We start from the raw sequence: 24,807 nt of genomic DNA, 5'->3' as shown, positions 1-24,807 counted from the left end.
TTATAGAATACTAACTTCTGTTTTTATAAGCTCCATCACGGCTAAGCACTCAAGCCATATCTACACTACAAACTCTGGGTGACAATCAGAGAGAAAGGTGTGATCTTCATCAGTACCACAAATGCCATTATACTGAGGAAGAAAAACACCCCAATCTCTCCTTTCTGCAGAAACATGCTCAGAGTTTTGCTCTGAGTTAAAGCCATGCCATGGGAATATCCTGCCAGTATCCTACACAAGCACAGTTACCCTGACAGTGCTCCTAGGGGTGCTGTATCTTCAATACAACTTTTATTTCCTCCTTTTATTCCCCCCCTTCCTTTCAACTCTTGTGGTTGCACAGCCCTTTATTTTTGTTTCATCTTCAAAGCAGCATACCACATTTTCACAAAAGGAAGTATTCAAAATGGTCATTTAAAAAAGTTTATTACATCAGTGAATCAGCAAATAGTATTTATTTCCAACAAAGCCACATTATCTTTTTGTCTTCTTTCATCTAGATTTAGCTGTATTTAATAGTAGCAAAAATGGGACTATAAAATGTAGAATGGAGATGAAATGAAAAAGTTGAGATGTAATCTGAGGACTATTCAAATACAATGTACTTCCAGCTCTTCTACCCAAAGTGCAGCCAATTCAGGTACATTTATGCATTACATTTTCATATATTTGCTATAGAATGCAAATATTTTATACCCAAATAAAACCCCCTACAGGATCAGAATATCTTTAATTGCATAATGTGGATTCTGTTAATGAATTTGTAATAATACAGCCTCTCCCTTTACAGACAAGGTGACATTAACTGGAATTATGGAAATGATAATCAAATGCACTAGATGGGATGAATAATGGAAATACTCAGACTTTCTAGCTACTGATACTCCAACCCATCAGGTGATTATTCAGTTTAATATGAAATACTCAGTCCATCCTCAAAATAATGAAGTTTTAAAATCCCACGTTAAGTTTGCTCAACAGTGGAAAATGGATGCTGAAGCACCATGTAGTCTTCAGATACATTTCAATGGCTTAAAAAAAAAGTTTTAAAGGACATAATTTAGGAATCTAACTGTAAGTATTCTCCAATAATGGTCTTTGCAAGTTTCAAATCCATGATCTTACTCCAATAAAGCAGTCAGTTATCTGGAAATCTTGTCAGTCTAGAATATGAACAAGACAGTGAGTTTCCTTGGCTTTCAATTTCTTCATTAGTTTAAGATCCAAGGAACTGTGGGTTTTGTTCACTAGGTAGAAAAAAAAAAGTTACTTTTTAAACCCTGATTTACCAAAAAAATAAAAGCCCAGAGATTTGCAGACATAATAAAATTTATTTAAATTCCATGCATTACGGTAGCTACAAGTGTAGTCATATGAAACTGAAGGACAATAACTTCTTCTGTCCATACAATGTAGCTGTAAGTGAAATGAATGGGAGTTCCACAGTTACAAAGAAACAAACAAAACAAACAAACAAAAAAAATCCCAAAAAAGGTAAATCTGTTTCAGTTTTGAGTTTCAATTCAGATACAGTCACTAGACTGTAAACTTTTGGGGGAGAAGATGGGCTCACCAATTTTACAGCTGAGAATGTTTAGTTTAAGATACTCTGAAGAAGCTCAGAAGATACCTTTCAATAATTACTACTAATACTCTGGAAAAAAATGAAAAAAAAAAATCCCTTAGCCTTCATCCTAATTGTTAGAATCAGGACAGCAATTGCAGACAGTCCATTTTCAAAGTGCAGCTAAATAGGGTTTTAATATGCAGCTCCTTCAAGTTGTACTGAGTAAGCTTTACTTTGAACCAGTTTTGCTTTAATTTCTCAAGAAAAACTTCACTGGTCCACATAAGCTTACATTGCTTTTTGATATGCAAAAATTTCCAGACTGTGCTTGATTCTGACCCTCCCATATTTCAGTATGTGCAAACTCTTAGGGATTTAAACAGTCCTTCTCCCTCTCAGTTCAGACTGATCTTTAAAACAGCAAGGATTATCCAGCCCTCTAAATTAAAGACAGGGTGAACTGAGTAATTTATGTAACTGGCACTTTTTAATTGGCCCAGTTCTCCCACAAAATGTAGCTCTTATAAATACTAATAGGCACTATTGCCACAGATTTTCTTATTTTTGCAAGTTTCACCGATTTACTGGTTGTTAGCATTTTCTGCAGTTAAGAATTTAATGATGCGGAATTTTTATAAAGACACAATATGTAGTTCTAGCCTTCAAAATTGACTTACTGTGTCTAGTAATGATGTTAGGTCAACCTAAATTTGCTGAAGATATTAACAAATGTAAAGCTAATGAAGGTGCCACATTTGCATGAATGTTTTTTTAATTTTCAGAATGCATTCAAGAAAGGGAAGGGGCAAACCCAATTATTTTAATACAAACTTGGTTGAGTACCCAATTGCCTCGTTTAAAACTGTGTGTGTGGGGAGGCTGAGGAGTTTAGAAAAGTCCAAGTAACCAAATATCTGGGTTACTGGAAGTTAAAAAGCTAATGCAACTGGTGTTACATCCGGATAAAAAACATTATTCAAAAGCAATTCCAATACCGAAAAAGATTTCAAATTGAATAGTTTATTAACATGGTAGTCATCTTTGTAACATGTGCACACACACTCGCACACTCTGAATGATCTGCCTGGAAAAAAGAGGTCTTAATATAGATGCTAGGGGAAATTAGACATTAAAAATCCTTTAGATTTTCATAATTATAGGCAATTATGTCCACATCACTTACAAAGCTATTGCCGAATCTTTCCAAGGAAGCAGAATTTGGGAGAAAAAAAAAATTCTTTTTGGGAAAATTCAACAGTGGCATAGCAGAGCTCTCAATATGAGAAAGCTGACATAATGTGGACCTTTGCTGTGAAATTTGTCTTTGCAAAATATGGGGAGAAGTTTATCAATGGGCAGAAAATAAGACGGCGGTGTGAAGTAGGCTTTTGCTGAGTCGATTTTCCTCACAGTATTGTGCGGGGTCATTGAGAAAAATGCTTAGTCCTTCTCTGGAACCAGTTTCAGAACTTTTCCAATTGCAATGGTCTTACCTAAACCAAGGAGACAAACAGCAGAGTTATATTTACTGTGAAAGGAATATAGACGTCTCCAAGAATGTGAAAACTTGCCCCAAAATACCGGCTCTCAAGATAAATTACTATGTTGTAGCTTCAGGGTATTTTAAAAGCATGATAAAATTTTTAAAGTAGTAAGCCTGCTATTCTGACAGCAAAGAACACAATGTGGGTTGTGGAAAGCCTGCTTCTACACTCATCTAAGACAAGGCAGAATCACTACCAGATCTGTTTACTGCTTTGCAAATAATTTCTTTTAAATGCATCCCACAAAGGTGAGTTTTACCAGGGTGTGCATGTTAAAGCCCAACATACAGCCCCCCTGATATTTTTCAACTTTCAATGGTGAAATGATGGTATTCATATTGTAAGTGGACGTTCCAGGACACATTAAAAAAGCACTCTGGTTATTTTTCAAATCCAGTCTTTGTTTCACAACGCACATTTCTGTACTTTATTCAAATAAAACCATCTCTCTGTTACTAGCAAGGACTCTGCACAATAACAATTTGCTTAGATTTACTTTCCCATTGTTACCCAGAGAGTGATTTCCCCTAGATAACAACATTTTAATACCTCACTGCCATGCAGCTCCGAGTTCAAGTACGTTTTTGCAGCAGTCAGTACCTGCTGCTGAAGCAGCCTTACCCTCATCCCTTAAGGTGAAGCGACCCATCTGAGGGAAATCTTTGAATGTCTCAAGGCAGATCGTTCCTGCTGTCCTTAAACGGGCAATGCAGACTTGATCCTGTTTCACAAAACGGGGCCGTGTCTTACTTTTTTCTCCTGTTTTTTTGTCTACCAAGCAGATTAAGGCCTGTGTAAGAAAAAAAATAACAGCTAAAAGTGAGTGCTAAAATAAGCGTTATTTTTCTTTACAAACAAACAGAATTGGTCTAACTTACAAACAAATACATGAAAAAGTCTGCATGATTTATTCAGTCATGATGCACACTTTTCCAAAGGCTTATGCTAACAGTTACAGCCATTTTTGTTTGTGTTAGGGCACAACAAGAATTCTATTCAAGGCTGGAACTCTGCTGCTTTACAGATGCATGACATGACAGAACTCTTCATCCCAGCAACCGGATTGTTTCGATTCACATCACAACTTAAAGTGACACTTACTGTTATCTCAACTTCTTCAATACAGGTGTGGATGTGCAGCACTGCATTATAACCTGGGCAGATAATGGATTTGTGCTCAATTATCACTATCTGTAAAACAATTCAAAAGAAGTGCATTTTTCCTAATTTCAGTTATAAAGAACAGAGAATAATCAATGCAGAACTATATTAAAAAGTCTTTTTTTTTACATTTTTGTCAAAGAGTCAAAATTTCTAAGTCACTAGCCTAAAATATGAAAGTAAAAAACTGAAGAACCACCCTGATGAGGTCTTGTTTCCACCATTATAAGTATCTAAAACTTCACTGAGAAGTCACATTCAAAACAACTTATATTTTAAAAACTCAAATTAATGATGCCAGTGTTAGGTATATATGTTATTGCCCATTTAGAGATATGGCAGTGAATAAGAAATCTGAAGTGAAACTTCAAACTACTGAAATTTTAGATTTGGCATAAAATATAAAGATAAAATATTTCCACGGGTTTTACCCCTCCATACAGCAATTAAATGTTGTTATTCTACCTGGGCATCAAATGTGCGTCCAGAATGACAAAGGTTGTTGAGATCACAGAGAATAAATCCTGGAAGGATCTCTTCCTCCTCAATTCCCTTCAGTCTGATCTTAAGATTTTCACCTGGGGCTACTGAGTCAGTTTCTACATCATCAGAAAGGATTCCAAGAACTTCCACATTGTGCTTAAAGAAAACAAAAACATAGTTTTGCATTGTGAATATTTTAGTCTGGTACAAAATAACTGTAATATAACAGTACTTCAATAAATAATTCCAATACAGTTTAAGTTCATTATATTTGGTTCTGTCAAGCTTCAGAACATTTAAAATATTTGAATGATGAATTACTAACACCTGAATTTTTTAGAAGAAGTGCTTTCTTCTTCAAGTTTTTTTTCCCTTTAGGGGAAAGAAAAAAAAAAATGGAAAGGGGGAAAGAAATAAACCATTGAGCAATATTAACCCACAGCAGGTAAAAGGCTTAGTGGGCCATGTACAAACATGAAATAAAACCCAGCTGAAATATGATGATTTGTAGTCCAGCAACTGAATTTACTAATGCAGGAGAACCCAAGTTCTGTGCTGAGGAGCTACACAAACACGCTGTCCCCAGAAACATCACCCGTGTAAAATGTGAGAGCTTAGTTGTGTTCAACAGAGCAGCAGAACATTTTCTGATATGAAGTAAAGAGTACCTTTAAGAACCAAGCTCTTTTTTATGGTAGTAATTTTTAAAAATATTTAAACCTTATCATACCTTGTTTGGCATCATCACAAGCTGCTGTCCTTTGCAAATAGAGCCCGACTCCAGCTTCCCAAGGACCACAGTGCCCATGTCCTTCACAGAAAGAAATCATTACATAGCAACTGAAAACATTTTCCTACAGAGTCTGCACTATTTATGATTTACCTCTGAGTTTGATCACTTAACTCTATGAATATCTAGCACTGCTAGAGTTAGTATTTTGGAAATTGTTCTCATGAAAGATGACAGATTTTAGGAGCTTCATATAATGCCAAAATTATTTACTTCCCCTTCCCTCCTCTATTCTACAGTTGGAAATGTAACATCAGCAAAGAAAAAAGATACCCTCTAAAAGTACAGTAAATAGTCCATTTACTGCTTTCTGAAAACAGCCTCTTTATACTTTCTATGTTATTATTTTAATCTGTACCTTATATTTATCCACAATTGGCAGCCTGATTGGTCCATCAACTGAACGGTTGAAGTTTGGCAAATTATCCAGGTATGGAATAAATGGTAATCCACTAAAAGAGCAGAAGGCATTTGTTTCAATTTTGTGAGCAACCTTCCATTTAAAAAAATTACTCAGAATGGATAAAATGCAGTCCAACAAAAGGAATAATTTTCACCTTGTCATAATTTAGAACAATGACCTCCAAGACAGCTAAATCTATTATAACATCCCATCAGTAGCGTCCACTTTACCCCAACCACCATATTAATACCCAAGAAATGCATGTTTTAAAGTTACATTACAGGCGTATTTTACAAAAATTAATTATTCCTTTGAGACTCACAACAGATGTGTAATATATTTTGGAAACACAAACCCATAAGCAAGGTCCAACTGTGATTTCCATTAATTCTTTTTAAAGTACACTGAACAATATTGAAAAACGTGGCACCCACTGAGAGACATGGCTTGTCCCTATTTATAATACAGCTTCAAGCAAACTGTTCACATCAAACAGTTACTCATTCTAGCAGTGTCACCTGCACCAGCACTGGCAAGTTCAAGTGCTTGTAAGGCACTGAACTCATGCAGCCAAAGAACACTGCTAATATTTTACTAATAATCTTCTGTAGTTTGCAAATGCTTTTCACTGGCACGTTGCATAGCTGTGTTCTTGTTGCTCTGGCTGTATTTCCTCAAGCATTTTGGCACACAACTACAACATACCACACTCTGCTACCTCCCAGCTTCACTGAAGCATTTACTTTTATTGAAATACAGCTAATATTCAAGTTGCTCAATGTAAGATACCTACATATACCAAGGACAGAATTCTGACTGTTCTTTAAGGTTTGCTCCAGTCAGTCCTGAGCAGGGCATGAAATGAATGTCCTTTTTGGGATTGAAGCCAACTTTCTTCAAAAATGGCACCAGTTTCTCTTTACATTCCTCATATCTATTAAAATGACAAGTAGATCAAGGTAAATTCCACTTATTCCAGCATAACATAATCCCGTGCTTTAAAAAACATGCAGACATTTCAGTTCCATCACTTCAGTTACTGTGTGAGCAGCAAGCAAGCCTAATCAAAGTCTGGAGGCCTATTTGAATCTTCTCCCCACCCTTCCAGCAAGCTTGGTATTATCTATTCCCCAATCCCCCCTCATCCCTCTGCTCCATAAAGCACAGTCAGTGCTCTCCACACACTTCAATGACAGGGCTGGGGGAGCAGCAGCACAAGCTGGAACTGCTTAAAGCAGGAGATCCAGGCCAGCCCAGCAGGAGAGACCACGCACACTCCTCCTGAGGTCATGCTCCAGGCTGGCACTGCGGTGCTGGCTCGTTCTCCTCCAGTCTTCTACACAGTTTCTGGATGTTTCGTGCTATCTATTTCTGTCACACTGTCTCCTCTCAGTTTGGGGTGAATTCAGTAATGTCACAAGGTTGGGGCAGGACCGAGACAGAGAATTGGGCATGCCTTAGTCTCTTAGTGAAGCCAGCTGACATTCCAAGGTTGCCCAGGCCCTCATGGCTTCCCACTAAAACTTCCACAGTTCTGGGCAGAATACACAGAAGGTTTTCTGACAACTCTGGCAAACTCGACTACTGAAAACACAATCACTTCCTTTTTTAGACTCTGTATAAAGTTTCCAAGTCAACAATTAAACTGCTAGAATGCATGGGTTTGTTAGATATGTCTGCAAGGATCCAGACAGTGAATATTGGAGCATAGAACTTCCAACTTAATTGAGAGGCACTGCCCTAGGCACCGAGCTTCTGGTTTTCCTGCCAGTTTTATCATCTGTCTTTAGTCCACCAGTCAACTATTCTTTCACCAATAATGGGATACAAAAATTACTTAACCTAGGAATTATTTTATTGTAGTATCTGTCAATGAAGATTACTTTTTTTAATATTAAACTCACCTTTCATTACTCCAGTTTACAGTTGGATCATCCATTTTATTAATAAGAACTATTAAATGCTTTACACCTGCTGTTTTTGCTAACATGGCATGTTCTCTTGTTTGTCCACCTTTCTCAAATCCAGTTTCAAACTCTCCTTTTCTTGCAGAAATAACCTAATTAAAGATACATATTTTAATAAAAGTTCTACAATTCTCTCAACAGAACAATCAATAATACTGTCTTATTCAGAAAACGTTGGGTAGTCAGACCTAGTAAAAGCTTCCAAAATACACTGGTATATCCTCAGTATTATCCATTAGTTTCTGCACTGACATGTAAAAAAATCACATGACACCTGTGGACAGCTTTCAGAAGCTGTAAGATTACCCCAAAACTCACTCATCTCAGTAAATGTAACATTTGAGAATTCTGCCAGCTGTAAGTAACCAAAAGAACACAGAAGCAAACAAAAAATAAAAATCAGAAGCTTAATTCCACAGCATATGCAAAATAAAAGTATCAGATTTGTCCTTACCAGCACAGCAAGATCAGCTTGAGAAGCCCCACCAATCATATTTGGAACAAAGCTCTTGTGTCCAGGAGCATCTAAAATAGTGAAGTGTTTCTTCTCCGTTTCAAAATAGGCACGACCCACTTCTACTGTTTTACCTTTGTCTCGTTCTTCTTGGTTTGTGTCTAAGGCCCACGAAAGGTACCTAAAAAAATCCCAACCCAAATACTCTATTGTTGTATTATTTTTTATTTAATTTATATATCATCTGTTAGTCATAAGAAACTTTTTTTTTGCTTAATTATTTTAACCACCTCAGCAATGTTAAACTTAAGTATTTCCAAGACCAACAGTGACTCTGAGTGATTTGTGTGTGTGTACAGTGAGCTGCAGAGCTCATTGCCAGCTCTCCTTCATAAATCTACAAGGAGGCAATTCTAAAAACTCTAATAAACAATTTTCATTCTCGAAGTTCTTCAGCTATGATCTAACCTCAAATAATTTAAATTTGCCTCAGTCTCAGAAACACTCAGGAACAAATACAAAACAATTCTTCCTTCTCAGCATAGTTAACTAAAACTTTAGTTCTGATTTGCATAGATCATTACTGAGAATTAGAATTATTAGTTCTCATTTATTTGCAAATATTAAGCAGAAGTTGGCTGTGAAATAGACACCGTCTATATTCACATTATCTTTGATATTTTCATTATATTGATTCTTGTCCCCTAATAATTCTTCCCACTGGCCACCAACAAGTTAGCTTTCAGTTAGATAAACTGAAATTTCAAAAAGAAAAAGTTACTTAGCTCCTTCAGGTTTTGTGAAAACTGGTGAATATAAAGAAGAAAAGAAAATACTCTTATTAAGGATAAAAAAGTGGTAATAACTCCACTGAACTGGTTTAACATAGCGATGTTTTTCACCATTAACAGCAGCTTGTAGACATCCTTAGCTTTTGTTTTGTAATGACTGGGTGGTGTGTGAAGAGATGCTGCTTGGACCATGGTTGCATGGTGAAAAGAACCATGTCACCCTTTCTAATCCCCTCCCTCACAGGATTCAGCAGTTCAGGTCAATGCCCACCCCCTGAGGGCTCCAGGGCTCCATCACTGCTCTGCCCCTAGGGCTGCTCCTTTTCCAGAGCCCTCTGAACCCCTATTATCCTCCAGCCAAAAAGAAAAAGCTTTACAAAGGGAGATCAATTTTGCAGGAGTTGTTTGAAGAAATCAGGCTGCTACATGTGCTGTATATACATACACTGCCCCCCAAAACCCAACCAACCAAAAAACAACAACAAAACCCAAACCAAACAAGAGGCCCACAAAAAAATCCATCCAGGACAAGAGCACCATCTTGCCTGGAGGAAGCCAGGGCTACTGGGACAGAGACTAAAACCAGTAAAGGCCTTGCAGTTAAAGGGCAGTGTGCTACTATCTTCACAAAATTCATACCATGTTTCTCTGTTTTTTTCTTTAGCTTCTCTTTCATATTTTTCAAGTGTTCTTTTGTCAACCATTCCTGTCAAATACCTAGGAAGAGAGAAAATAAAAGTGCAATTTTATACAAAACAGAAAGATATTTCCAACTAGTTAAATAATCATACAATCCCTACAGTTTATTATGACTGGGAAATAAAGATATTAATTTTTTTTAAATCTCACAGAAAGGACAAAGTTTAACCAATGGTATAAAGCAGTTTCAAAATGCATTTTTAAAATACAAAGAAAAGCAGCCACATTCTAAGAAAGTGAGTAATCTTTAAAATTTGATGTTTGTTTTTGCATAGCCACCTCTATTAAGTGAAAATCCTACAGCAATAACATTAATCTGCTGGAATTAAGAAATTCCAAAGACAGTAAGTACCTCAATTGACAGGGATAGAAACATTCTGTTATAAAAGTATTAACATATGCTGGTTAAAGCCACAAAAAAAAATTTACTCATTTTAATTGATGTTTTTAATTCACAAGAACAGGAAATCTAAAATTTAAGCGTTTCCTTACATTATTTGTCCTCCAATAGTTGACTTGCCAGCGTCTAAAAAAAAAAAAAAATAATTCAAGTCATCAACAATGTACAATTCTAGAAACATTACCAACTAAGCCATCTAGTTTATTTCCAAAGGATTAATTTTTTGAACCATAATCTAAGTTTTTGGAAGCACCTTGCACCTTCTCTTGTTTTCATTATAATTTATTTTCAATTAAATTACACCAAATTTTGAACATGCTGTTTTTATATATATAAATTCAGAATTATCTGTAACAAAAACTCCTCACTGAGCAGTGATCCAGCTAAAGCCAGGGTCAGGAGTGTGGGAAGCTCTTGAAAAATCCCCTTCCCTGCTTCCTTTATCCCTTGTCCCTAACCTGTGTGGGTTGTTCTTCAATATTGGGATGTCCCTCTGCCCACAGCCCCTTTACTTTGTGTGACTCCATTCTGAATTTACCTAACGACTAAACTACAGTAGTTTTAAGGTGATAAGTAACTACAAAAATGAAAAGACAGAATTTACTATATAACTTGTGATTCAATAATTCTTCTCTACTTCTGTCACCACCCAAGTTTTTATGAAGCTTGTTGAAACTATTAAATGAAGATAATTTGCTACAAATGCTTCTTTTAACCAAGAATTGTGTTAATCTATTGCTGTAACCCTACAAATTTCAGTATTTAGAATAATTTTTGAATCTAATAACAAGAAGCCTTTTTATTTAAAATAAGCAGAAACGAAGCACCATTTTTTGATCATAAACCTTTTTGATCACCAACACAGATGTGTCACTTCAGCACTCAACAGGAGCAGGTACTTGAGAAATCACAAACACAGGCACTGTGTCCTTGTCCAAGAGCACACACTCTACCCTTGGCACTCTACCCCTGAAAGACTTTTAAATTTTCATTTTCCAGAGCAGCTTCATTAGAATGAATGCTCCTATGAGCCTCGAGACACGGTGAATACAAAGAACAGCATTCATTTCTAATCCTCTGAGTTCTAGATAATACACAACAGACAGCTCCAATTGCTTCACCTTCACTTACAACTTACCTACGTGTCCAATGAATACTACATTTACGTGCTCTTTTTTAGGAGCACCTGGAGGTGCTACAACAGATTTCGGTTTTGGTATTTCCTCCTCCTCTTCCATCATTTCCTGAGCGCTCTCTTCAGAAGGCCCCGCATCCCCTGCAGGACCACCTCCTAGCTCTGCTTCGCTGGGTTCCTCTTTGTGGTCCCATGACTCTTCTGGGGACATTTCTGTCTCTCCATTTTCCACTAAAAATGAACCAATTTGATATATTCAAATAGATAAAGAAATTAAGAAAGAATTACCCTGGGGAAAAGCCCCAGCCCCAAAGGTCCAATCGCAAGGCTTTAACTACTAGGTCTGTTAACACTTTCTTATAGAAAAAGGGACAACTGCTGCTTGTTTCTGAAATTATTAATACCAGGAGCTTTCAAGCTGGATTCTGTGCTGACATAAGAATTCTAGGATACAGAAACTTCTGTTTTAATGAGGTAACAATTTTACAAAGAAAAAGCAAACCTGAAGATCCACTCAGAGCAGCACAGAAGTGTGAATCCAGTCACATACTACCATATGTTTAGAAAGCAAAGGAGAGGGATTGTAGTTTGACTCATAAGCCATATAAAAGCAATGAGAAAGATGCAATTTCCATGTTCTGATTGTTCACACTGCTGACCACTTTGAAGATTTTTGCTAATCATCATTCCACACATATTAATGGGGTTATTTTGTAATATGAAATTATTTTTTAATAATAAAGCACTGATCATTTTACAGGGTCCAAGTAATCCACGCAGTTCTCAATGCATACTAGTATTTAATTACCTCTTTCCTCATCTAAGTATAAAGATACAACAAAAAACACTAAGGATTATTTGTAAAGGCTCTACTATTTTGTTTGCAGTGATTCGGCAAAAGCACTGCAGTAGTACATTATAGTACTATCATAGTGAAAAGGAATAATTTTCATCTTACCAACAGATTCTGAAATTTCCATGTTAACAGCAGCATTTGAACCTAGGAGAAAAAGAAGAGGGGGAATTAATCATTAAAGATGCATACTTACTATGACAGTAAGCAAGAACCAAGAAAAATCAGTGACTAAATTCATAAAATGATAGTTCAGATGTTTTGGCACTTGCCAAAGGTTTTCAATATACAGGTTCATTTTGAAAATTCTGCTTCATGCTAGTTTTATGATCTTCCATAAGCCACTTTATGAGCCTTTCTCAACTGCCTATAAAACTGTAAATAACTACACATAATCCCATTGCCTTACAAGAGTTGTATGAGGATACTGAAGATTGGAAAAGGTTCATAGAGATTTAAAAGAGGAGATTATTTGCAATATTTTTTTTTTTAATCGTGTAATGGAGATCACAAAAACAACTACCTTCACAAGAGGCTGTCTGCTCCTCTGGAGAAGGCTCTACAGGTGCACCTGCAGAGAAGAAAAAGTTTATCTTTTAAAGTACAATGATATGACCAATTTCCAAACTTTGCCATAAAAGACCATCTCCCAGCTTTATTGCAAGAAGTGTATGGAAAGAATAACCATTTCCCTCCCTGTCAAACCCAGCCTCTAAGCACAAATACTGGTAAAAAATATTGCCTAAATGTGGTGAAAATAATATACCACTTCTAAAAACAACCCATTTTTCCCCCCTGCATGGAAAGATACACTTAAAGCAAGCAATTTTTCTATACATGGTATTTTACCTGCCCATCCTTTTTGTGCATGCTGCCTATTGGAAGTGTTAGCGTCTAACTGGGTGTTTAAAAACATCAAAGCAGTTTCATTGTATCCAAAGACACAAAGTGGTGTCACAACTTCAGGGAAAGGGTCTGCCAGCAGCTGCTTACAGCCATGTCTACACTGCTCTTGTGCCTCACTTCCACTAAATGTTGAGTAGAAAATAGAAACAAGCTATTAAAAACAAATTCTTAACATCTCCTGTAGTTATGAGGGTCAAGAGATGATAAACTCATTCAGATGTCTGGTAAATTTGCCAGTCCTCTTAAAACCACAGCAAAGTCCCATTACATGGAGAGCAATCTCACCAGTCATGTGCATCTATCAAAGCCACAAGTATGGTTTTATGGATAAATTACTCAACCCGCTCATGCACTAAACCATGCCACTACATTTTATGCCGAGGTGCAACTAATTATTAAACCTACTGGGAGTGATACATTCCAAGTAACACACCACTCAATATTTTGGGATGCTATTTCACACGATCAAGGGGCCTTCTACAACTATCCCTAAAACCTTAATCTATTTACTTTTCTCTTGGTATAAGTTCAACTTCATAATGCTTTGAAAGAAGTTCATTATCTTTTTTTTTTAACCACATACAAAATTCATTCCCTCTGTCTAGCTGTACTCCAGCTCTCCTTCAGCTGAATTCTAAACACAGATCTTAGAGCATCACTTGCTTTATACGCATGATGGGACCTAAAGATGAAACAAATCCCCTCAAAAGAACAAAACCACCCAGAGAAGGACCTGATTCTAAGCCTCTTTGCTTTCGCACTGTTTGCGTATTTGCTGCAGACTTCTCTAAAGTGGAGCAGCGCCGGGAGAGCTGGCAGGGAGCCAGAGGACAGGGCTTTGCAGGCAGGGTGAATGTGGGTCACAGCACAACATCCAGTGGCCAGCAGCAAACCGGGGAGGGGGCACAGCAACGTCCTGAAACCATTCCCTGCGCTCCTGGGCTGCACCAGACATCAGCCTCGCTCCCGAAAAACTAACCAGACTTAAGGAAAATGATTTAATATAGTCAGTAAAAGCATTAGAATAGAATACCCTTAGATCCTTTTAAAGAAATGATCTATCACTCCCATTTGGCAGCTGGAAAAGACTCAAATCAGCCCATTTTTGAGTGTGGTAAGCAGGTGGCACAAAATCTAGGTATGAACCAAAAGCCTCCATTTTGTAGCACGTCAGAAAACTGTTGGCTATTTCACATGCTGTGGTTGGGACGCATAAATATTTTAATTACAAGATAATCTCAACAAGCTTTTGATTTCACTCCAGAAGTTTGTCTATAATAAAAAATGTATCAAATGGCAGTATTAATGCACTTGCCTTGAAACAGAAGTTATACAAGTGATTGGAGAGCTAGTTAATTTCTTAGAAATATATTGTCAATCAACAGCATTCAGATAAACGCAGTTTTTACTTTCTGGTCTGCACTACAGCAGGTATGCAGACAGGAAAAATGTTTCTTCACAACTAACAGAGAGGAGGTAGGAAAAAAGGTCCCTCTGTAAATTTTATACAGGCCTAGCACACAAGAGTCAATAAATTTGTGGCAGGGATGCTAAAGAGTACTACTGCCACACAACCGGGAGCCAACATATATTCAGCTATAACCACAGCCATTTATTAAACTCTGCTCACTTGGGTACACAAGTGGCAGACATGCTTTAGAAGAGGACACTCAATTATCTCAAACATATATTGTTCCCTCAAAGCAGAAAGAAACATAAATGACTCACTGAAAAAAAAAAAAAAAAAAAAAAAAAGTTAAGAAACCAAGTAAATAAACAAAGAACCTTAATTTCAAAACTAACATGCTCCAAGTGACAAAAATAAACACTCTCCACAGTAATTGTTTACTTCTGATAAACAATTTCAGGTTATGTCAGATTATTTCAGGCATTGGTTTCTTTCAGACAAAGGCACAGATTTCCCATTTACTCTGTGTGGAAGTCAACAGATTGCCTGCAATGTGCCTTAAGATCATCACCTGAAAAGAAGGATGCAATCCTACTGCTTCCTTAGACCACAGGGCTGGTGCCTTCTGGTCTGTCACCTCTTCTCATTTGTGAAGATCATTCAGACTGGAATCTTTTCTATGAGAGGGATTCAAAACGTATTTTCTAGGAAATCTGGTTTTAAAGTCAGGACATGCCTTAAGTGACACCAATTTTTTAATGCCCCAAGTTATTGGATTTACATATGATAAGCAACTGTTGGGTTTTACACTTAACTCCATCTCTCCTTCAAGCCCTAAGTCAAGAACTGCTGTTGCAACCTTATCCATGGTATTACACAGAGTGAGCGGTTTATCTTTAGTCCTGCTCAACATCCGAGCCTTAGGAGGTTTTTTGGAATATCTTTGTTGTCAATACCAAAGGCAAAAAAGGATACAGATGCTGCATTTATCTACTGGTGCCATCAGACCATGACATTATGTAATTCAGAGTCTTGTCTGGAAAAGGTAATTGTGGGGATTTTTTAAATGTAAAATTTACTGGAAGAGTATGCACACTACCAATACAGAGCCCAAAATTGCACAGCTTGTAAAACATGGTGACTGATCTCTTTAAAAAAATCTCATGTCCTAAAGAATCCACTCTGCCTACTTTCTTCACACAGCATTCTACTACAGCTGATGATTTTGTTGCATAACTAAGTTTTGTACTTGTTTGTGTTTTTGTCGTACAATAACCGAAGCTGCACAAGTACAACAAATTGGAAGTTATCATCCAACCTCTGAAAAAAATGTTTTAAAAGACTGTAAGCCAGTATTAACGTATTAGAATGCTTGTAGATAAACAACAGAATATTGCTTTTTAATGAAATTTATATGAGAATGTAGCAAGTTTTTCACATATAGAACAGGTGCACCTGGCAAAGTAGGAATCAGTATTAGGACATTGTTTCAAACACAGATTAAAGTCAAACTCAACTGCTAGGCAGTAGTGACACCTCCATCTTTACACAAACCTCAGTGTTCAGCAGATGTACAGAAAAAGTTGATAAAGGTCTCCACACAAGTAAGAATTGCCCAGCGGTTAACTGGTAATTCCTCAGCAGCAGTTACCTGAACCACAATCCAAATGCCTTCACAGAATTGATGAGAGGCATAAGTTTGGTGCAATACACAGCAGCACTCACAGCTCCCAGCCTGCTCTGCTGCTGGAGTGATAAGAACCCAGGCAGGACTGGAACCTGACAAGTGGGGTAGGCTACAGAGTTAATGAAACTCTGCACCCCACACCAGAGAGATTAAAAAAAAAAAATTAAAAGGGCAAATTCTGCCTGAAATAAACATCTAATCGACTAAACTTAGACGCCTGCATAGTGAATTTGTTATTGCTTCTCTAATACAGGCATCAAGTTCCTTCACAGGAATTCCTGCAGAGTGAAGAAACACATGACACCCACCTTAGGATTCCCATCACCTTTTCGGATGTGTAATTCCAATATCTGAGTTCAGCACATATTTACACAATAGTCATACACTCTCAACAGTTTTCATGCACTACATAACATATGTTTGCCCCTCCCCTTTTTAAAAATGAAAGCATAAAGGGAATTACAGCAGAGTAAAAAAAAAAGTCTGCATCAAACACACACAGCGTGAAAAGCAGAATAAAAAAACCCCCAAGAGATCCTTAGATAACAAAACCATAAAAAATACGTCAAACACAAATACGTGCTACAACTTCACAAAGTCCTTTATATCCAATACTTAAAAATGTATAGAAAGAAAAGGTTTTCAGGAATTCACTGTGAGGCAGTTGTTTTGAAAGTTAGACCCAAAATTATGTTCTTCTCCTCTCTGCCCTGCTTTATAGCCTATGCCCCAGCTTCACCAGTGGACAAACCAGTCTTTAAAATGCATCAGTGCAAGAGCAGCTTTAGTAATTTAACATGACTTCATAAAATTCACCAAAAAAACGATCACTTGTTTCATATCCATAGGATTTTTTCACATGTTATCTTAGTAAAAGACCCACCTTTTTCCTTCCCCAGTGAGGACACACCTTAAGTTTATCTTATCTAAACTTGACATGCTTCTTAACAACTAAGTTTAAGAAAGCTTATGGGGATTTTCAGGGAATATACTGAAGCCCTCTTTTGCTTAAGGCCAAGTATTTGTACTCAGTTGATAGCTTGATTATTAAGAAAGATAATCAAGAAACCAAGCTCAGTTTCAACAGTTCAGGATTCCACTCTAATATCTCTCATAACCCAGTATCTTTAGTACAGCCCATATTTTTAGTATTGCATCACCTGTTCTAAACTAACTTTTGTACTGAAATACAATCAGTTATTTTCCCACAGACCTCCTCAAAATATAGTCATTAATTTAATGGATTAAAATATGAGTGCTTTATTCCTTCATAATAAAAGCCACAAAATAAAACCATCTTTCTATCTTAGCTTCATTCAATCAGCTCCTTCTTTTGCCTGCATATCTCTCATAACAAAACAGGAGAAAAATGCCAAAATTCCTTAAGCAGAACTGTAAAACCAGATTATAAATAGAAACCAAGAATTATCCTAATTTATTTTTGTGTTCATTTTGATGGAGCGATCGAGTTTTAAGATAACATCATGCTTTCAAACACATTCAAGCAGTAGCCCAAAGCAGAGTGCCAAACACACGGTCAGCAGGCTGCCTGTAGCCCCCAGGACAGTTCATGCAGTGCACAGCCAGCTCCCAGGGGTTTGTGTGCCTTTTACTGGAGTCATGCAAGGCCACAAGGGTGATGAATTATTCTAACAGGAGCAACACAATCCTGGCCACCTTCCTGGGGACACTTTAGATGTAGACAAAGGACGTCTGTGTAACACATTGGCACCCTGAGTGCATCACACAGGTATTTTGTATCTGATCACCTGTCAGTGCCAAGACATCCAGCCTTTCTCTGCACTGACTCTTTCAGAAGTAGTTGTGCAGCTCATCTGTCTAGAGATGCTGATACAGAAGACTGCTCTAGATAGTCAAGTGCCAACTCAAATCAAGATTTTCAGAGAAGAAGAATTTATCCCACATACCGGCACTGACAACACAACCCTGATTTGCTGCCATGTGAGCAGTTCAAGTTTGCAGTTCTGAAGGATTAACAGTAGCACGACCAACACTTGCAAGGAATCATCAGCACATGGCTGTTCTCAGGCTGACATGAACAACCATGTAACCCTTTAACACAACAGCTTCTTGAATTGTGGGCTACACTAGTCTTAGACAAGCCTTTCTCAGCAAGTTCATGTGCAAAGTGAAGTCTCTTGAGGACGGAGATGTTGAAGAGTGTCACAATGTAAAATGAGATAACAGGCTTTGGGGAACCCTGTGGTACAGATAACTCGTCATCCTGCCCTGGAAACTACAGGTTTCAGAACTGAAGTACAAGCAACTGAAACTCCACCTCTTGTGTCAGACTGACATAGGGATGTCCCAGCTGCTACAAGGTCAGGAAAAAAATGAGGGCAGGGAAAGCAGGAAGAAAAATGCTATATCCATTTATTTACAGCACTTGAAGGCTGAGGATGTCCAGCTGCTTGAATGCAACTGTTTCAGAAGTGACTACTGCAGGCAAGTGAAAGAGGGAGTGTAGCAAACAGGGGCACTGAGTCTTAAGCCAGATGTTTGCTTGGCTCAGGACTGTAGGTGCAAGTTGTTTAAACTGCAGTCATTAACAAAGATGTTTAGAAATTCATTTGAAGTGGTAGAGAGAACTACCAAATTAAACAGCAGCCCTAATACCACCGAAAGGACAAATGCTCTTTCCTTACACCAGCTGCTGCGTGTCATACTTTTTATTCTTATTACTTTCATACTAAGGATAATTTTTCTCTTGCTATTACCACTACATACTTCAAATCAGTGAACAATTCAGGTTGGAAGGGATCTCAGGAGTTAGTTAGTTTAGTCTCCTGCTCCAAGCAGAGTCAACCGTGAATAGTTAAAAATTATTTCTGAGAAGAAAAACGAACACAAATTATAGTAAAGACCATACAAGGAAGCTGTGATAAATTTTACCATGAATCCTGTGAGTAGCCAAGAACTATGACAAAAATTGAACCACAAAAATGCAGATTGGTGCAATTTGATGCTGTATTTTACAAAAAAAAAAAAATAGGAATCTTATTAATCAGGGGTTGGTGTTAACTATTCCCTCTGAACCATGCCTTGATACAGAAACAAAGGAAAAGCCACCCAAATGTAATTATCCACTACATACAGCTACAAAATTAATAAAATATAGCACAAAAAGAAGTCAGAGAAACTAAAGAGTGAAGTTGCAAGGCACAGTTGTGACTATGAACGTTTAGAGGCCCTAACACAATCAACTGTCATTTCAAGTATCACACCTGGCCCTAATTTAGTTGAGTTTGCTTGCCCAGCAACTCAGAGAGTGTCCCCAGAAGTACAACATGTCTGTGACACCCTTCCAGTTCACCTGTCACATAACTGTGCTGCAGCCATGGCTGTCACAGACAGAAAACCAGAAAGTCTTCATTTCACATTTCCAACAGAATTCAGCAAAGACAGATTTTACACAAAAAAGTTTGACTTGGACACTATTTGATAAAAGCAAGTCCTCATAGCTACAATATTTAGAACATACTGGGTTTAGTATATTCCTCAGGTTCAGAAATGTAAATAATGTGCTTTTCCCATATACTCAAATGATAGTTTCAGAATTAGTTTGGAATTAAATTATCTCTGAGCAGAAGTTATATTGGTGGTAAACATCAGTCAGCTTTCTTCCTAATATACAATTTCATATCAAAAGAAAGCATATGTAAACCAGTTTTAAAGTAAGCTATTAGGAATGCAGGTCTCAGGAGTTTCCGTTTTAGAAAGTTAACATCTTCCATAAATGGCTTCTGAGAGTGCTCCAAACATAAATGACAGGAATTTTATTCAAATTACTAGAAACATTAAGTTAGTGTGCATGAAAGGAAACACTATTACACACTGCAGCCACACAATGGAATCAATCCTGTGGAATTTTTTATATGCCACGCTGCTACTACACAATAATTCTGATCTATAATGGCCTTTGAATTACTAAGGACTTATGACTTGAACAAAACCTCACCACGAGAAAGTTCCAAGAAGGAAGGCATCACTAGAACTTAACTTTAGGCCACTCAAATTCCTAAAGTGACACCCAACTTTTTAGATTTCTTAAGGTTCAGATTAATCAAGGCTAATTTAGGTTCTTCCCACTACAAACCATGTAATGAAGAATGAGCGTCACAGAGCACCTAATTCCCTAGGGGAACAAAAGCAAACCGGGTTGCTGAAAAGTAACCTATTCAGCACCATGGTCTAATCACATGTTGTTCTGACTTATTTCCAGAGCAAGCTCCACCTAGTTCTTCCGGCCAGGAAAGAAGTTGTCACCTTATACAAACATCTGCAAGGAGAAGACGGTCAATTACCTTCTGTAACCGAGCACATCGGACCTGGAGAAGGACCTAACAAGTACAGTATTCCAGCTAGGAAACAAATTGAATTTTTTTAACTGCAGATTTTGGTCTGCCTAATCTTAAGGATATTAAAGCTACTTAGGGAAACTCAAAATCATAAACCTTAAAGAAGATATTATAGCAATCAAGGTGAATTCAAACCAGGTAGATTATAGCACTACATAGGAAATATACTCAAAAATGAAGGGACAAAGCAAAGCTATTCTGATCACTCCAGATGATCAGACAGCTGTCAAGTCATCCCTAATTTCTGGAAAGAAAAAGCATCACAGGTCACAGAAGTAGCAAAAGAATGGAGAAAAGGAGAGTGAAGAAATAATGAGTAGGTGAGGAGATGTAGTTTAAATTCCTACAAAAAACCTCCAGAACAAACCTATAAAAAGCCTTAGATGAAACCTCACAAAAGCAGCCAGGAGGAGAAAAAAAAATCTAAATTATTCTAATAACATTCAAAACACTAAGAAAGCTTCCAGTTATAGAACTGATTACATAGTTAAAAAAACCCAAACCCTCAATTCAGATTGCAATAGCTGAAAAATAGGAATGGATTTTGAAGATTAGTCAAAGGTGCATTACATGTTCATCATAGCCCCAAGCTACCCAGTCTACCTCTACATCTGTGAACTTTAACATATACATTTATTCTAAGTGGAATCCAAGAATCTGCCCATGGCTTCTCTGAAGTTCATTTTAATGTACTTAGACACTGTTTGGCTGCACATGAGCTAAAAATCAGGAGTGCTGAACAGCTGTAGAGAACATATATTCTAACATAAGGAACATAATACAAAAATAACGAAAGTGCCATATATAAATGTTACAGATTTTAGTTGTTAACAACTATTAAATTTAGATACTAAGGAGATCAGCACCAATTAATACATTAAGGCAAAACATGATAAATAATAAGCCACATCCAACAGGAAATCATGCCTAACATAATGCAACGAGTACTGTCTTTAGTGAAATTAAATTACTAGATAAATACCTGAAACACTAGCTTGTTTCATATTATACCAATAGGGATTCAGAAAATTATAGGAAAAGTTAGGAAGATCTCTAACTTCTTAGCTGCAGGAGTGACATTAAAACACTACCACAAAGTTAAGCATCATGTCTGATGCTTGGAAGAACCTTCAGTTTGGAGCTGGAAATGAAAAAATAGCTCTCCTTTAATTTCCCATATGCAAAGTAAATCTAGTATAAACACTGATTGCATACACAAAGATCCTTTGAAATTAAAAGCAGTGTAAATTTCAGGTTATTCCATTAGGTGAGGCCAGCTGGACCAAACTCCCTTCCCTATTAATCCTTTATCAGCATTATGTTAGGAAAAAAAAAAAAATTACTTGATATAATCTTCAAAAAGGTATTTAAGATACATCTAAGCCACTGGTGGCTGAAGCAGTGCTTTTCTCTCCAGCAACACTAAATTTATTACCTCCAAAATCTTCGACAACTCCTAGAGTATCATACATTATATATTATATATGTTACATATATTATGTTTATTTTATATATGATAGGCAGAGCAGAGCTATGTGGTTTTTTCTCATCGTGGGTGACCCTTTGCGAGCAAAGGTCCAGGCGACACGCGCATGGGATCCACAGGGAGCCGGAGCACCCCAGCTCCCGCTGCTCCCTGGGCAGAGCACCCGCGCCCGGCGCGGCCCCGCAGCACAGCGCGCAGAGCCCCGCACGCCGCCGCCTCACCCCGCCGGGGCCCCACGGACTCGGGGGCTGCCTCGGGCACCGACAGCGGCTCCCCCGCGGAGCTCCCCGGGCCCGCCGCCCCTTCCCCAGCCCGTCTCTGCGCAGAGCTCCCCCGGCCGTGCCCCTCCCGCCCGGGAGACCCTCCCGCGGTCGGAACCCGCTCCCGCCCCGGGCCGTGCCCCCCGCGCCCCTGACCCCCGGGCCGCCCCCTGGCCCGGCCCGGCCCGGCTCCTCGCCCGCCCGCGGGGCCTTTTCCCGGCCGCCGCGGGCCCGGCACCCTCGCCCCGCTCCCTCCCAACATGGCCCCCATTCCTCCCTGCCTCCCTCGCCCTCCGCGGTGCCGGCCCCGCGGTTACCGAGCGGCGGCGGCGGCGGGAGGCCGGGCGGGGGCGAGGGCGGCGGCAGGCCGGGCGCCGGGCCGCCCCGCAGGAAGGACGGCACGAACTCGGCGGCGTGGACGTTGGGCACGAAGGGCTTGGCGTTGACGTTCAGCTGCCGGCTGAAGGCCGCCCCGAGCAGCTCCTGCTGCGCCTCGGCCTCCGCGGCCGGCGGGGCGCAGCCCGGGCCGGCGCCGCTGCCCGGCTCGATGTCCGCCTGGTCCCAGCAGTCGGGAGCCGAGTCGCTACTGCTCCCGCTGCCGCTCCCGTTCGCCTCCATTTTGTGGCGGCCCCACAAGGCTCCGCGGCCCCGAAGCGTCTCCCGGGTGAGGGGGGAGCCGGCGGCGGCACCGACTCAGCACTCGCTCCGCCGATTCCGCGTGTGCTCCGCCACCCGACGCGAGCGCAGTGTGGCCTCTCGAGCCGCCGTACCCTCTCCCGGCAGCCTCTCCTACCGCCATAGTAGTAGTTTTTATGTCCCCCGGCCCCCCTCCTGCCGCACGTCCGAGGTGCCGCGCAAGAACTACAATACCCGTCACACCCCGCGAGCTCACCCGCGGCCCGCCTCCCGAGGACCGACGGGAAATGAAGTTGCCTGCGTTCCTTGAGCGCTCAGGAACTGCAACTCCCGGCGGCCCCCGCGCGCGCCGTGCGTTCCTGCCGGCCCCGCCCCCTTCTCCTGGGGGATGCGGGACTCGGAGTTGGCGCGAACGCCTCAGGAGGGACGGGCGCCGCCCGGGTCAGCTCCCAGCCGTGCAAAATCTCACCGAACCCGTCCTGGAGAGCAGAGGTGCACAGAGACAGGACAGAGGCTGGACGGGAACCGCCCGGGTCAGCTCCCAGCCGTGCAAAACCTCACCGAACCCGTCCTGGAGAGGTGCGGAGGGACAGGGCAGCGATGGCAGCAGAGCTCCCGGGGAAGCTCTGGCAGCACACGCCCTCCCACGGGATGCGAGAGGGAACGCTGCTGTTCCTGTCCAGCCAAAAGTGCACAGCATGCACAGAAAGTTCCAGTTTTGGTAATTCTACAGGACGCTTTGATTTGGTTGATACCATGTAAAAAAAACCCATCCAGTCAAGCCAGAAGTCAGTAGGACCTTCCAAATACTGAGGCTCTCCTTGTAATGGTATGACTCTTAGAAGGTTTTAAAACAAAACCTCAACAAACAAACCCAAAAAACCATCGCTTGAAGTTAAGCGTATTTGAGGAAATGGTGCAGAACTGAGGGGAAGGAAGCAGATTTTGGTTATGGGGCTCCACAAAGCCGTGGCAGCATTTTGTCTCGTAAGGTACAGTGGAAGTACACAAAGCAAATGCTTGGGAGTTTCTTGGACTGCTGGCATGCAAGGTCCAAGACATCTGCAGCATTTTTCATGTTAGAACACTGCGGGACAGATTACAGAGTTGTTTTGAAAGCAGGTGGTCTTGGAACTAAAAATGAAAGATCTCCATTTGGTACAGAATCCAGGGCAGTTTTGGTTGGAGAACAAAAGCCCTCCTGAAGGGTCATTTGTGTGATGGAATCCTGACATGAGAACCAGAGTGTTTCTGGCTGCACATCAGCAGCAATATGTGGGCCATGGACAAACAAAACCTACATGTGTTAGTGGAAATATGGGCTTCCAAATTATCATATCCAGGGAAAACAGTGTGCAGGGTAGCACTTAGAAAAAAAAAGAAAAATAAAAAAAATCCCTCCCAGCACAGAAAGTTCATTTTGGAAGAAAAAGTGTCATGTAAAATGAGAGACTAAAAACCTTTGCTAAGTGGAAGCTTTTCTTTCAAGCACCACAGAGAGCTTACCTACACCAGAACCTAAAGAATGAATTTTAAAGACCCTGTGAAAACCATTCTCTGGTTATTCTCTGGCACATAGTTACTTTGCAGTTTTCAGACATTGTCAGTCTCTATTTTTCAAATTGAGTATAATTAAGTGGAAGTCTCACCTGTGCTTCTGTTGTAAAATTTGGAATTTTGTCAAGCTAAAAGTAAGTCCCAGCTGTGCACGGCATGTTTCTGTTTAACAAAAAGAAAGTAGTATACATAGCTTGGGTTTGTTTTCTTTTAGTTCTAACCTTGGCTTTTTAGATGACAT

At 39.5% G+C, this 24,807-nt stretch overlaps 1 protein-coding gene across 2 annotated transcripts; it reads right to left on the bottom strand.

Annotated features, from left to right (window-relative positions):
- Nucleotides 1-1,311: 1,311 nt before the first annotated feature.
- On the bottom strand, nt 1,312-23,144 carry GSPT1 (G1 to S phase transition 1). 2 transcript variants are annotated; one of them, XM_040079137.2, is made up of 15 exons: nt 22,691-23,143; nt 12,771-12,818; nt 12,353-12,394; nt 11,398-11,625; nt 10,352-10,385; nt 9,800-9,877; nt 8,370-8,550; nt 7,853-8,007; nt 6,742-6,882; nt 5,904-5,997; nt 5,486-5,566; nt 4,738-4,911; nt 4,213-4,302; nt 3,733-3,901; nt 1,312-3,060 (listed from the first exon to the last, which is right to left on the bottom strand). In XM_040079137.2, exons 1-15 carry the CDS (start codon nt 22,989-22,991, stop codon nt 3,008-3,010), a joined length of 1,869 nt encoding a protein of 622 aa, XP_039935071.1. In that variant the 5' UTR covers nt 22,992-23,143; the 3' UTR covers nt 1,312-3,007. The 2 variants fall into 2 exon arrangements, with proteins under 2 accessions (XP_039935071.1, XP_039935070.1); XM_040079136.2 differs by lacking the exon at nt 1,312-3,060 and having other exon boundaries at nt 3,662-3,901; nt 22,691-23,144.
- Between the last annotated feature and the right edge of the window lie 1,663 nt (nt 23,145-24,807).

Source organism: Hirundo rustica, chromosome 15, assembly GCF_015227805.2.
Source record: "Hirundo rustica isolate bHirRus1 chromosome 15, bHirRus1.pri.v3, whole genome shotgun sequence".
NCBI lineage: Eukaryota > Metazoa > Chordata > Aves > Passeriformes > Hirundinidae > Hirundo > Hirundo rustica.
Note: the sequence above shows the minus strand (reverse complement) of the source record. Positions and strands in the feature narration are given on the sequence as shown.

Bases quoted from the DNA above. Each gene is read 5' to 3' on its own strand.
- GSPT1 (XM_040079136.2), bottom strand. From the start codon at position 22,991: ATGGAGGCGAACGGGAGCGGCAGCGGGAGCAGTAGCGACTCGGCTCCC. The intron at 5,998-6,741 runs GTAGGTATCTTA...CTGCTCTTTTAG, and splicing joins GAATTCTGTCCTTGGTATAT to TGGATTACCATTTATTCCAT. The intron at 4,912-5,485 runs GTATGATAAGGT...GTTTTCTTTAAG, and splicing joins TTGTGATGATGCCAAACAAG to CACAATGTGGAAGTTCTTGG.